The sequence below is a fragment of the Cydia splendana genome, chromosome 6, assembly GCF_910591565.1.
Source record: "Cydia splendana chromosome 6, ilCydSple1.2, whole genome shotgun sequence".
Classification (NCBI taxonomy): domain Eukaryota; kingdom Metazoa; phylum Arthropoda; class Insecta; order Lepidoptera; family Tortricidae; genus Cydia; species Cydia splendana.
In genome coordinates this window covers 12,493,688-12,505,874 of record NC_085965.1, presented here as the reverse complement: position 1 = coordinate 12,505,874, position 12,187 = coordinate 12,493,688, and the positions used below count along the sequence as shown (strand labels likewise).

General features: G+C 38.2%; 2 protein-coding genes and 2 long non-coding RNA genes across 8 annotated transcripts in view; 3 read left to right on the top strand and 1 right to left on the bottom strand.

Annotated features, from left to right (window-relative positions):
• LOC134791799 (uncharacterized) overlaps nucleotides 1–3,149 on the top strand; it is a 267,691-nt gene extending 264,542 nt beyond the window's left edge. Inside the window, exon 2 of the long non-coding RNA XR_010144325.1 lies at nucleotides 2,848–3,149. This is a non-coding gene — a long non-coding RNA (uncharacterized LOC134791799). The remainder of the gene's footprint in view (nucleotides 1–2,847) is intronic.
• Nucleotides 1–3,149, top strand: part of LOC134791724 (keratin, type I cytoskeletal 9-like) — a 20,339-nt gene extending 17,190 nt beyond the window's left edge. For 2 of the 5 annotated variants that reach the window (XM_063762843.1, XM_063762844.1), the window contains exons 4-6: nucleotides 223–501; nucleotides 535–1,093; nucleotides 2,568–3,149. In XM_063762843.1, coding sequence (XP_063618913.1) covers nucleotides 223–501; nucleotides 535–1,093; nucleotides 2,568–2,628 — 899 coding nt within the window. In that variant the 3' untranslated portion in view covers nucleotides 2,629–3,149. Of the gene's footprint in view, nucleotides 1–222; nucleotides 1,094–2,567 lie in introns of all 5 variants that reach the window. The other 3 variants (XM_063762847.1, XM_063762845.1, XM_063762842.1) reach the window with 3 other exon arrangements.
• LOC134791699 (lysophospholipid acyltransferase 7-like) lies at nucleotides 3,135–12,187 on the bottom strand. The gene is made up of 7 exons (XM_063762804.1): nucleotides 11,867–12,187; nucleotides 10,962–11,272; nucleotides 9,162–9,313; nucleotides 8,211–8,422; nucleotides 7,139–7,312; nucleotides 5,764–5,902; nucleotides 3,135–5,361 (listed from the first exon to the last, which is right to left on the bottom strand). Exons 1-7 carry the CDS (start codon nucleotides 12,094–12,096, stop codon nucleotides 5,110–5,112), a joined length of 1,470 nt encoding a protein of 489 aa, XP_063618874.1. The 5' UTR covers nucleotides 12,097–12,187; the 3' UTR covers nucleotides 3,135–5,109.
• LOC134791803 (uncharacterized) overlaps nucleotides 6,509–12,187 on the top strand; it is a 96,277-nt gene continuing 90,598 nt past the window's right edge. The window contains exons 1-2 of the long non-coding RNA XR_010144328.1: nucleotides 6,509–6,621; nucleotides 6,859–7,096. This is a non-coding gene — a long non-coding RNA (uncharacterized LOC134791803). The remainder of the gene's footprint in view (nucleotides 6,622–6,858; nucleotides 7,097–12,187) is intronic.

Below are 12,187 nucleotides of genomic sequence, written 5' to 3'. Positions count from 1 at the left end.
GAACACGTTTGAAGTGCCGTATGTGGGAAATATATCCCTTAGCCTGGTAAAGAGTTAACAAAATTTAAAGGTGTAAGGTAAATATGTATTTATCAATAATGTAAACTCTTAACAAAAATAAACAAAATCTGGACTTGCTAAAATGTTATACAGAAACTTTTCGAAATATTATTAGGTAGTAATTGTTACATTTATAAAATAAGGTAAAAATACTTATTTCAGGATCACACGCTGAACCGCAGCCGTCGGTGCCTAAACCAGCGAGACCTCAGACACCCTCGAGGGACTCCGACTCTGCTCCTCACTACCCTCCGCCCGCCCCGCCCGCTGGCGGCTCGCCTTATGGAGGCTCCGCGCCATACGGCGGCAGCTCGAATAACGGAGGAAGCAACTATCCTGGAGGTTCGCCCTACGGAGGTGGGTCTCCATACGGAGGTGGATCTCCATACGGAAGCAACACAAACGGAGGCGGATCTCCATACGGAAGCAACACAAACGGAGGTGGATCTCCATACGGAAGCAACACAAACGGAGGCAGCAGTTACCCAGGAGGCTCACCTTACGGTGGCGGTTCTCCTTATGGAAGCAATTCAAACGGAGGAGGAAGTTATCCGGGAGGCTCTCCTTACGGAGGCACCCACGGTGGTGGCTCGCCCTACGGAGGAAACTCACCATACGGTGGATCCAACAACAGAGGAGGTAATTCGCCATATGGCGGCTCAAGCTCTGGAGGTTCAGGTTTCGGTTCTGGCGGCAAAGGAACCTTGGACAGCATATTCAATACGCTGAACAAATACGCTAGCGGAGGCGGAGGCGGAGGCTCCAGCAGCGGCGGCAGCGGCCAGGGCCTGTCCAATATCTTCGGCAGCATTCTCGGCAATCTCTCTAAAAACGGAGGCATAAACAACTTGTTCAACACCAGACCGATTATGGAAAATCCCAGTTATGCCTCTCCCTCAAATTCTAGGAGTTCTAACTCTAACTATCCGTCATCAGGATACCAACCGGCTCAGAACAGGAACTATGGGGGGACGCACGCCAAACCCAATGCGGCCTCTACTGTCAAGCCCGCTACCTATGGCTGGAATGTCGGGTAAATAACAAATTCAGTAACAGTAACATGGGTGGAGTTTTAACTATTATTTTGCTAATCTAAGCTTCTTGCAGTTTGTTTTTTTTTCCTAATTTAGTCATAATCACAATTCTGCACTAACAATTTTATTAAGTATCTAAAATTCCACTAGGTAACATGCTCTTGGTTAATGGCAAACGTAAAATAATTACAAACGTTTAGCATACAATACCTAATATCATGCGAAAAAAATATCTCCAAAATTATGTTGGCACTGTATTCCGGGCATTCATATTTTCTGCTTTTGTGCTTGGGTGCAGTACCTATAGCAAGGTACATATATCGCTTTGTACATATAAAGGTTATACCAGCAGCTTATTCAATCTCTATTATTGTGAATTTGATTATTCTAGTTATAATTGTATCACCTTATTGACTCTATACCTAACTGAGCTACCCAATTGTCATTTAAACAAATACCTTTTTATAAATCACCTTTGCCTTGCTCACCAAAGATACTCGTTCAAAGTATTCATACTTTACAGAATCGGTATTGCGTTTTTCAAGTCTAACTAATATATTGAAGCCCTTTGAACCCCACGCATGGCCGCAAACTTGCCTTACTCACAAATAACTACACACCGTCACAAACACGACCTGCGACTGCGGTGAAAAGTGCTGGTAGATTAATATTATTATGATAACTAATAAGAATCTCTTAATAATCTCTAATACTAATGATATTCCCTGTTTTTGTGTAAGAGAACTACAGGTGGAAAGCTAGAATCTCCTAAGAGTGGTATCTGCTGGTCACATTACAAAGTTTGACGAATATTTGATTACTTTGTCAAACATATCAACATTGGTGAAAGTCCAGAAGGAAGAAGTTTGATAGAAACAGAGATTTGTTCAAATATTTGATGCGGTTTGTAAATAAGATGACCTGCCCTGCATGGACTTACTCTGGACAATGGCTATACTGGATTAATACTATTCACAAACTAATTCATAATTTATAGGAGGCTAAAATGGGTAACATAATGTCTGAATTCTAATTTTGGTATTGAATATGTCATAATCATAAGTATATAGAAGTGTTATTGTCATTATTTTGTAAATATCACAACTCGCACATATTCGTTACCTATTGTTTCTTTTTATATTTTACCATTATTTAGTTGCAATAATATGGCTATGTTATTACGCTAAATAACTCGTTCCAAGTGTCCCTTTATTTATCAAACTAAAAATAAAAAAGCTTTATTATACGGCAACATTGTATCGATTAACAATACGCTTTAAGTGGAAGTGATAGAGACTATATTTAAATGAAGTGAATACCTACGTTTGATAAATAACCTTCAGACGACTTGCGACGAGCCAGAATATAAACGCTATGTAGATAGTTCAATGTATCAATACTCTATTTTAAGCTTTATTAGTGCGTATTTGCTTTTAGTGCCATTCTAATGTATTTTATTACGTCTGTTTTCAGCGTGATACTGGTTTTGACATACCTGACACAGCTATACCTCTACAGTATGACGCGGGGTTGAAAACTAATCTAGTTATTTATTGTTATTGTGCTAATATGTATGTAATTTGCAGAAATTAATAATTGTGTCACTACTGTTAATAATATTTTAACTAGATCGCCGTTTCAAACTTTTAATCGCCTATACGCCAAGAAACGCACACGAAATTATAAACTATTTTGTCACTTTTTCTCTTATATCTTAAGACGGCGGTTAAAAGTATTTTAATGTAAGTGTAAGTGCTAGTGTTGTTTTATGTTTTTTACCGTATTTATGATTCAAAATATATTGTCTTTAAGTGCCTTATGTGTATGCGTGTCACTTAAATGTAAAATGTGATAGATAAGATAATCAATAAGACACCTAAACTAGTAGTAAGCATTTAAGAGGATTCCCTCAACATAGAAGCATTTTTATATTATTTTCCAATTTTTGTTGCAGTCAGGTTTTAACCTACCTGCTAATAACTTCTGGTGCAAGACTTCCATTTTATAGTACCTGTGAAAATTTGATTTAAGAAATAAATATTCAAATAAAAAATACACCTTTATTCATTTGCCATTATAACTAAGACTAGAAATATATCTATAATATTTATGTTGGTGGTTACGGGTTGAATGCAATAGGAATGTAAACATTTACTTGTTTAGCATATATATTTAACCTCCTGAACACCATAACGGCCTGGCCACGACATTGCGCGACTGGCTAAGGCGACAACCATAGGTTGGAGCGAAACACAGCGATCGGACCTTTCGTTCCCACCTATGGTTGTCGCCTTAGCCGAAGCCAGTCGCGCAATGTCGATGCCAGGCCGTAAAGCCATAAATCGTCAAGGATTCCGCATCTGTAGCACCATTAGCAAAAAATATTTCTTAATGGGGTTGCCCGGTCGAAGTATTTCACAGATGGCGCCAGCATCGATCGGTTTTACAAATAAAAGGTCCAATTACTTATTATTTAATTTTATGGCTTAGATGCTCTAGCCCTTTAGCCTTGTCTCGTATACGCCCCAGATCATTTGGACTGCAATTTACAATTTCAAGGTTATTAATTTAGTAGTAAACTTTTGACCCCTAGTCAAGACACGGGCATACGAAGGGCTAGACTATAGACTAACATCTCATAGAACAAAACTAGAGACAGGTCTCTCTCCCCTCTCTTCTCCCGGCCGATTTCGGCCACAGCGACTGCATTATATTATGCCTTAATGCCTAGGAGCGGGAACTGAGCTGGTCCGCTCGCTCGTGCGCCCTCATGTGACTGCAGTACCCAATCTTCGTCTGCAGAGACAGGTAAACTTATGCTGGCGCCATCTATAAAAATGATGCCAACCCCATTCCTTTACAATATGCTTTACCTGACGGAGATATTTGGGTGCGTGAAGTTGGCATTCTGGAAGTTTGATATATAGATGGTCAAGCAAATCTTGTCAGTAGAAAAGGGCGCGAAATTCAAATTTTCTATGAGACGATATCCCTTCGCGCCTACATTTTTCAAATTTGCCGCCTTTTTCTACTGACAAGATCTGCTTGACCAACTATAGTTGCCATCTTATTAGAATAATCCAAAATTTACAATATTAAATCCCGAACCTCAAATCTCAACAACTACATAGTAATCAAAATTAACACCAAATACCCTAGGTACTTCAAAAACCCTTATAATGTAAAATAAACAGCAGCAAAAACATACTTGATTGTCATGGCAACAGATTCATCTTTATACGAGTATGTCAACATTTGTGCTGCTGTATCTTAAACTATCACGACTTATAAATATATTACCATTAGGTACATAACAATTATTTATGTATGACACCGTAAGATTGTGCACCCGTTAGTTTATAATCTAACGTAGGTTAGGTTAGTTTATAATCTAACTGCCGTCAGTTTATAATTTGACTAGCGAGATCATAAACTGACGAGTGTTTACAATTTTACGGTGACATGTACAAAACACTGATTTAAACTTTCACGATTTTACTCATTATTCACAAAACTTTCGGGTTAATAAACAAGACCAAGTGCGGGTAGTTCAAAAAACTCGCGCGCGTAGCAAATGTTGATGTCAACTTTAGCCAGTCTTCTCCGAGACCATGGGGACAACGATGTCCTCGAAACGTCGGAGGTAAATTTAAAACTTAATTTTACGCTGTCCCGTCGTTGTGAATAATAAATTAATAATGGTTTGTAAATTTATATAAAACCATACATTTTTATCAGTGGAGAAAATTATTGGTTATTATTGCTTTAGTATACAAAAACAATCTCGAACTTGGAAATCTCATTTGTTCACCTACCAATTATTTTGCAACATTCGATATTGATATAAAAGTAAGAATATTGATTTAAAAAAAAACATTATAAAATTTAAAAAATACCAAAACAATTTTTTGAGCAATCTCATAAAAACCCCTTTAAAAAAAAGTAAAAAACGGCTAGACCATTACAAAATAATAATTTCTCTAAATCTCTATTAAATATATGTAATTAATCTCTATCAATTTTCCTTTACTTTTTCTCCCGACTTATTGTCTAATTTCTCTTGTACTTTCTTGGGCTTGCGTTTTTGTGTTTTATTCAACACAACACCCAATAAAAGGAACGCGAGCCACACACCATACCAGTAGTGGTACATAGATGAATAGTATATCCAGATTCGATCAAAGGTGAGCAGAAGGAAAGCGGCCGCTTGATATGACTCTGAGTGGGACCTTAAGAACCACATCACAAATCCAACTATCTTCTTTTTCTGCAAAATAAGAGCGCATTTTTGATGTTTGATGATTTGGGAATGATTGTTTTCCTCTTTTCATACATAAGACTTCATATATAATGGATGTAACATTTATGTAGTGGGTGGTGAGGAAAATAAACGAGCCCGAAAATTGCCGACGACAACGACACTGCCAAGTCGTGGCAAAAATGTGAATTTTCGTGGGCAGTGGTCAATTAAATAATGTATCTCGCGCCAAAGGCCCAAGTCATGCACATAACCACTACAAACAAAAAAATAAACTTAAGCCCCATTTACACGGCGCGAGAATGCAAATTCCTGATCTGTCTAAATGGGGCTTTAAAAAATCGATTAGCACACCTACATAAGTAAACTTGTATAAATATATAAATATACATGTAGGATTCATTTACTTACCATTCCAGTGGCTTCTTTGTAGTAAAGCTTGTAGTAAATATCTTCGGCCATCAAATAGAAGGGACAAGCATAAATGCAGAAGAAATACCCAGCGTGGAATCCATGCCATATCACAGACACAAACAGCGCTGCATGAATCCTGGAGAATAAAATACGATACAACTGATCAAGAATAGAGTAAATGAAATTGCATATAATATATCGTTTCATTAAGCCAGCTTTATGAAATAGCCTGACAAATGGATTGTAATTAATTAGGTAAGACATTTTGCCTTTCCGACACAATCTATTGTGAAGCTACTACTATGTTTGCCAAGAATTATTGTCCATTATCAAATATCAAAAATATCAAAATATATTTATTTCCTTAAAAACTTTTCACAATATGACATAGGTAGAGACTTCCTATTAGGTAAAGAAATACCTGTATCAGGAAATCCCGCTCCTCTATAACAATTCGTCTAGTAATATAAGGTCTAATCTAAAGTAAACAAAGTGATATAGGTATATAATATTAACAATTTAAATTAATAAAAACTGAATTTACGCGTGTGTGTGTGTGTTTGTGTGTGTGTGTGTGTGTGTGTGTGTGTGTGTGTGTGTGTGTGTGTGTGTGTGTGTATGTGTGTATGTGTGAATGAGTGAGTGAGTGTGTGTGTTAAGTGTATATTTATAGTAGAATTATTAATTTATGTTATGTAGGACGGTATAGGAGTGATTCTGTTTGCTCGTAATCGAGATTCAAGTCTCAAATGTAAATAAAGGGATACCAAGACGCGTAAAGTAGTGTAAAATAAATCGGGCTCTCGTTTAACAATCGAGCTATCATAAACGTTCAGCGTCATCTATGTAGTCGACGTCAAAGATATGTTTACACTTTTCGCCTTATTACAAAGGAGTAAGGTGCAAAAGTGTAAACATATCTTTGACGTCGACTGTACTTCATGGCTCCTCTACACGATGGGCCAGCGCCGGCCACTCCAAGGGACGCATTTATGCGTTAGAGGGAGCAAGTGATATTGCTATCTCATTCTACCGCATGGCTGCGTCCCTTGGAGTGGCCGGCGCTGGCCCATCGTGTAGAGGAGCCATCAGCCATCAAATTTGCGGCTACAATTACCTATTTCCACTGCCTGTAAAGTAGGCCCATTATTCCTTTGCTTGGCATCTTGGATATCTTGGTATTAATTTGCTTAAAGTTCAACTATCTGTGATAGAACCAACGTAAAAACAAATGTGTCGTTTCCAAGCAACAGGTACCACATTGTCGCTTGCCATAAGGACGCTCTGACAGGTTATTCGTATAAAGATACAAGCAAATTTCGTCTTTATGGTAAGTGACAAAATCTTTGCTTGAAAACGTCACAAATCTTACTTGAGCGGTTTAACAGGGAACCTCTTGTAGACAACCATGGCGACCCAGTACTGCACAGCCTTGTTCCAGACCTTCATGGAGTCCCGCAGTGTCTCCACGGTCTCACAGCCCCATACATCCATAGACTCCATGGTTTTGAAATCGTATTGAGCTTTCTTCGCCTCTTCCTCGGTCCTGTAAACATAAATAAATAACGAGGGGCCTATTGCATAACAATTTAATAAAATACAAACTAATACGAGGGCTGATCCGAAAGTTGCTAGCTGCTCCGGCTCTACTCATGCGATTGCAATATTATTTATACCATTGTGAGGGATATTTCAGTACTTATAGAGGTATACGGCCAATTAGTTTTTAGAAAACGCATAGTTTTTTTTATACTTTGACATGCCAAAGCGTAACCATCAGCCAGGATGATCAGTAATTGAGACTCCATTATGTATTATGTGGTATCATTTTATAAACATTATTAGTTTAAATAAATTGTGAAAAATACGCTGTTTGTTTCTTAGTAATTTCTAACTCCATAAAAAACAGCTTTCAGTAAAAAATATATAATACAAAAAATAAACGCATTAGTTTAAAAAAACATCCATAATTAGCATTGTTATCCCTCACAATGGTATAAATATTAATAATATTGCAATCGCATGACAGCCGGAGCAGCTAACGACTTTCGGATCAGCCCTCGTACTAGTTTCAGTTTAAGTCTTGTATGTATACTCGTAATGTTCCGGTCAAAATTAGACCCATGAAGCGCCTGCATGAACATCATAGTAAAAGCGCCGCAGAGGTCAATCGCTTCTCATTATAATTTATGGTTTTTATAAAGAATTTAATGTCATATGTCAATATTCCTGTACCATCAATCGCCCACCGACCGCACTGATAACTGTACATCGGTGGACTTTATGCCCTTTGTAATAAGGTCCACCGATATACAGTTAGGAGTGTTGCTGTTTGTAGGTACCACAAGAGATTAGACGTCTCAGTTTATATGTTTGGAGTTTTTATCACTATAAGCCCTTCAGACCCTTGAACACGTAAACTAATAAAATAAATAAGTCCGTACATTTGTTTGAGCTTCAAATATCCAACAGTGGGACCATGTCCGGTCCTATTCCTGCCTTCCACAGGGTACGCCCCGACGCCAGCTGACGTGCACACACTCTCCGCCAGTGTCATGCCGGAGTAAATTCGTTGGCGGAACGCGGCGAACAGCACCCATGGATACATCATTCGGTAGACGAAATTTCTGTTGTTGTGCTCTTCAGTCAGGACATACTGAAAAAAAAAATTGGTAACCACCCTTATTATTAACCCTTTACCAGGCTAAGGCTAATATTTCCCACATACGGCACTTTAAACATGTGTTCTATTTTCGATGAGTAAGACTGACAATCAATTGTCATTTCTGAAATGGCAGCCTGGTAAAGGGTTAACTTTATGACTTCCCTTCATAGATAATAATCGTTTTTTTTTTACAATAACACCCAGGTTAACAACTTCGCCGCGGCAATTAGTATAGCTCGTAATTAGCGATACTTTGCATGGGGACGTTCGACCAGGAGGTAGGGACCACAGTGAACGTGTTAACCGGTGAAAGTCCCATTCAAAAATCTAATGTGTTACACACTGATTGATAATTGACCGTAGTTCTGTAGAAAGCGACCAACTTTTTATTTTTGTCAAAGTGACTTACACCCTAACTCAGTAGCTTTGGTCGCTATCTGCATTGATAAAAAAATTGAGTTGGTCGTTTTCTGCATAACTACGGTCAATTATACAGAATAATGGTATACTTATTACTAATATGGTGGCACATAATAGAGAGCCAAGCAAAAGTAAGGAAACAATAGACATTCTCATATATAGTGACCCATTTTTAATGCATTTAAGTGTAGTTTTTTTCTTATTCTACCAATTAATGTAAGCTATAATTAATTAATTTGTACCTACTACCTACCATTAGTCCAACATTCTAAACTCTAATATTAATAGGAAATACCTAAACAATACCTACCTCTAGGGGCCAGATGTTGGACAAAGCCAGGTACAGTGATATGTACAAAGGCACCATCTTCAGTGAGTTGATTGTGGCTCCCAGGCAGTCTGCATACTTGCTGTAGGGCAAGTTGAAATAATCATCAAAAGTCCTGTATCTGTAGTAAGGACCTGAAAATTACAAGATAACAATAATTTCATTTCAATACACATTCCATTATGTGCATTCCATAAAGTGCTGGTGGCCTAGCGGTAAGAGCGTGCAACTTTCAATCCGGAGGTCGCGGGTTAAAACTCCGGCTCGTACCAATAAGTTTTTCGAAACTTATGTACGAAATATCATTTCACATTTCACACAGCATGCCTGGAAAAAGTATACAGCGAATTTCCAGTGCTCATGGCGGGCACGGATCGAATTCACAAACAAGCCATCTTTGACAAAAGGTACAAAATACAATTATTTGAGGACGACAACTACGAAGGACTCAATCCCCGGGAGCTGAGAATCTTCACTGATGGGTCCAAAACAGACAGCGGATCAGGCTCTGGAACCTTTTCAGAAGACCTGAACATGTCAATCACCACTCCGCTAGAAGCCCATAACTCGGTATTCCAGGCTGAGTGCATGGGCATCATTAACGCGGCGGCTGCCATCACTGCAAGGAAGGTAGTAGGATCCTCCATCCGCATACTCTCCGACAGTAGAGCAGTCTTAATGGCCCTAAAAAGCCATATAGTCACATCCAAACTTATACACGAATGCCACGAACGACTAATGGAGGTATGTCAGAACAATAAGATCACCTTACAATGGATCAAAGGACACAGTGGATCCCGAGGTAACGACGCCGCGGACGAGCTCGCCAGACAAGGATCGGGTGCGGGGGCGATTGGCCCGGAACCGATCCTCCCGATACCGTTTAGTAAGGTACGCTCAATGCTGCTGGCACGTACAGGGAAACTACACACAGAACACTGGCTAAACCAAACTGGATGCAGACAGGCCAAGCAAGCCATGCCGAGCATGAACGGTAAGCTCACAAGGGCGCTCCTTCAACTAGGAAAGGTTCGACTGAGTATGGTAACCAGTGTCATGGACTTTTTAACAAACATCTTTTTATAACAGGTGTCACAGACAGTCCCCTATGCCGTGGATGCATGGAGGAAGAAGAAACAGCCTCTCACGTGGTGTTGGAATGCAGCGGATTGGCCCCATACAGGGCAAAACATCTCGGATCCCCGAGTGACCTCCCCGAGGTCCTACTCAACATCAAAGGTCTGATAGGATTCCTCGAGGAGCTGGGCTGGCAAGACTAGTCCACCCCCTATCACGCAAAATAGGCGCAAGACGTCGAGTTGCGGAAAATCGCCCGAACTACAATACAATCATTTGATATTTACCAGTTACTTTTCGGTAAAGGAAAACATCGAGAGGAAACCGGACTAATCCCAATAAGGCCTAGTTTCCCGTCTGGGTTGGAAATTCAGATGGCAGTCGCTTTCGTAAAAAATAATGCTTACGTAAATTCTTAGGATTAGTCATCAAGCGGACCCCAGGCTCCCATGAGGCGTGGCAAGATGCCGGGATAACGCGAGGAAGAAGACACATTCCATTATATTACAACTTACCTATTTGAAATATATAAAAGAGATTGTCTCAAGGCATTAAGTACGCCATTTGTACTTATTTTTTCTTGTGCAATAAAGTTTGAATAAATAAATAAAAATATATTAGTAACATTAAAGTCTGAATATCTATAGTAGTAAAATCTGAAATTATATTTTAATTATATATTACAAATTATATTAGACTAATTACCTGTAAGTAACCCAACATAGGTGAATGAATAATGAAACAAGTCTTCAAGGTTAGGATTAATTATTTCCAAAAATTCATCATCCTTGTCCGTCTCCTTTACTTCGGTTTTATTTTCTTCCTTCTTTCTCTTAGCCTTTCCAACCGCTAACCAAGATCCGTTGATTTCAAATGCTACTCCCACAACTCTAAGAACAATTATCATCTCAATGAGATTGGTTTGTCCTGATGGTAGCGGGAAACCAAATTTATCGGATAGTCGAAAGAAGAACAGGTAGCCAAACATGAGGAAGAATGTGACCACATGACAATATCTGAAAAAAAATGCAATTGAGTGTGTGTTTATTGGGCATTATAAATATAGGAAATAAATAAATAAATATAAAAAAAATATAGGAAAAAGTTGCCATCATAATTCATCAATTGCATAAATCTTAGTAGAATCATGTTAACAGTATCCTAACATAAAGAATTAGAATGTATGGTTTCTTTTGCTGGAGTTTAAATTAACATAAATGCATTTTATGTCAATGACCTCCTTAAACGAAGAACCTAACTGTAATCCCTTTACTAGATTTACTACTGATAGTAAACTTGCCAGACAAGTTTATCGACTTTCACAGTAATTTGGATAATTGTACTTATATGATTTTTGTATTTCTCTTCAATAAAGCCATACGATAATAATAATACATAAAAGAAACGATTTTAGTGAATGTATTACTGTTTACTATATGTTTAATAAAGTTTGGGAGACCTTTTGTTTTACTACAATCTCAGAAAGTACTGGACTGGTTTGAAAAAGAGATCTCCCTAAAAGCTATATTCAAGGATATAATATATCTTGATTACTGTAATTCATGCTAAACACGGGGGCAGATCGCTAAATAAATAAGTAAGCAACTTACTTTACGGTCGCCAGTTTAATAGCTAAAATTCCAAGAATAGCTGACAAAATAGGATGTGCAGCATTGTATCCCGAAACAATAATAATAAGAAGAATTCCAAGCCCAGTTCCAGCCCACTTTCTTGCATTTATTGAATTAATGGACCGATAATACGGTCCTATCGCAACACTGAACAATAAAAGCGATAAGTAAATAATATCATTTTTGTTCTTAGCCAAAAAGGCCCACATTTCGAGGCTAATTATATGTGGGCAATAAAAATGCACCTAAATAATAATGATAGAATCAAAATAGAAATATAAAAATAATGAATGAGTTCGA

Bases quoted from the DNA above. Each gene is read 5' to 3' on its own strand.
- LOC134791699 (XM_063762804.1), bottom strand. From the start codon at position 12,096: ATGTGGGCCTTTTTGGCTAAGAACAAAAATGATATTATTTACTTATCG. The intron at 9,314-10,961 runs GTAATTAGTCTA...TGTAATTTTCAG, and splicing joins CTATGTTGGGTTACTTACAG to GTCCTTACTACAGATACAGG. The intron at 5,362-5,763 runs GTAAGTAAATGA...CTTATTTTGCAG, and splicing joins ACAAAGAAGCCACTGGAATG to AAAAAGAAGATAGTTGGATT.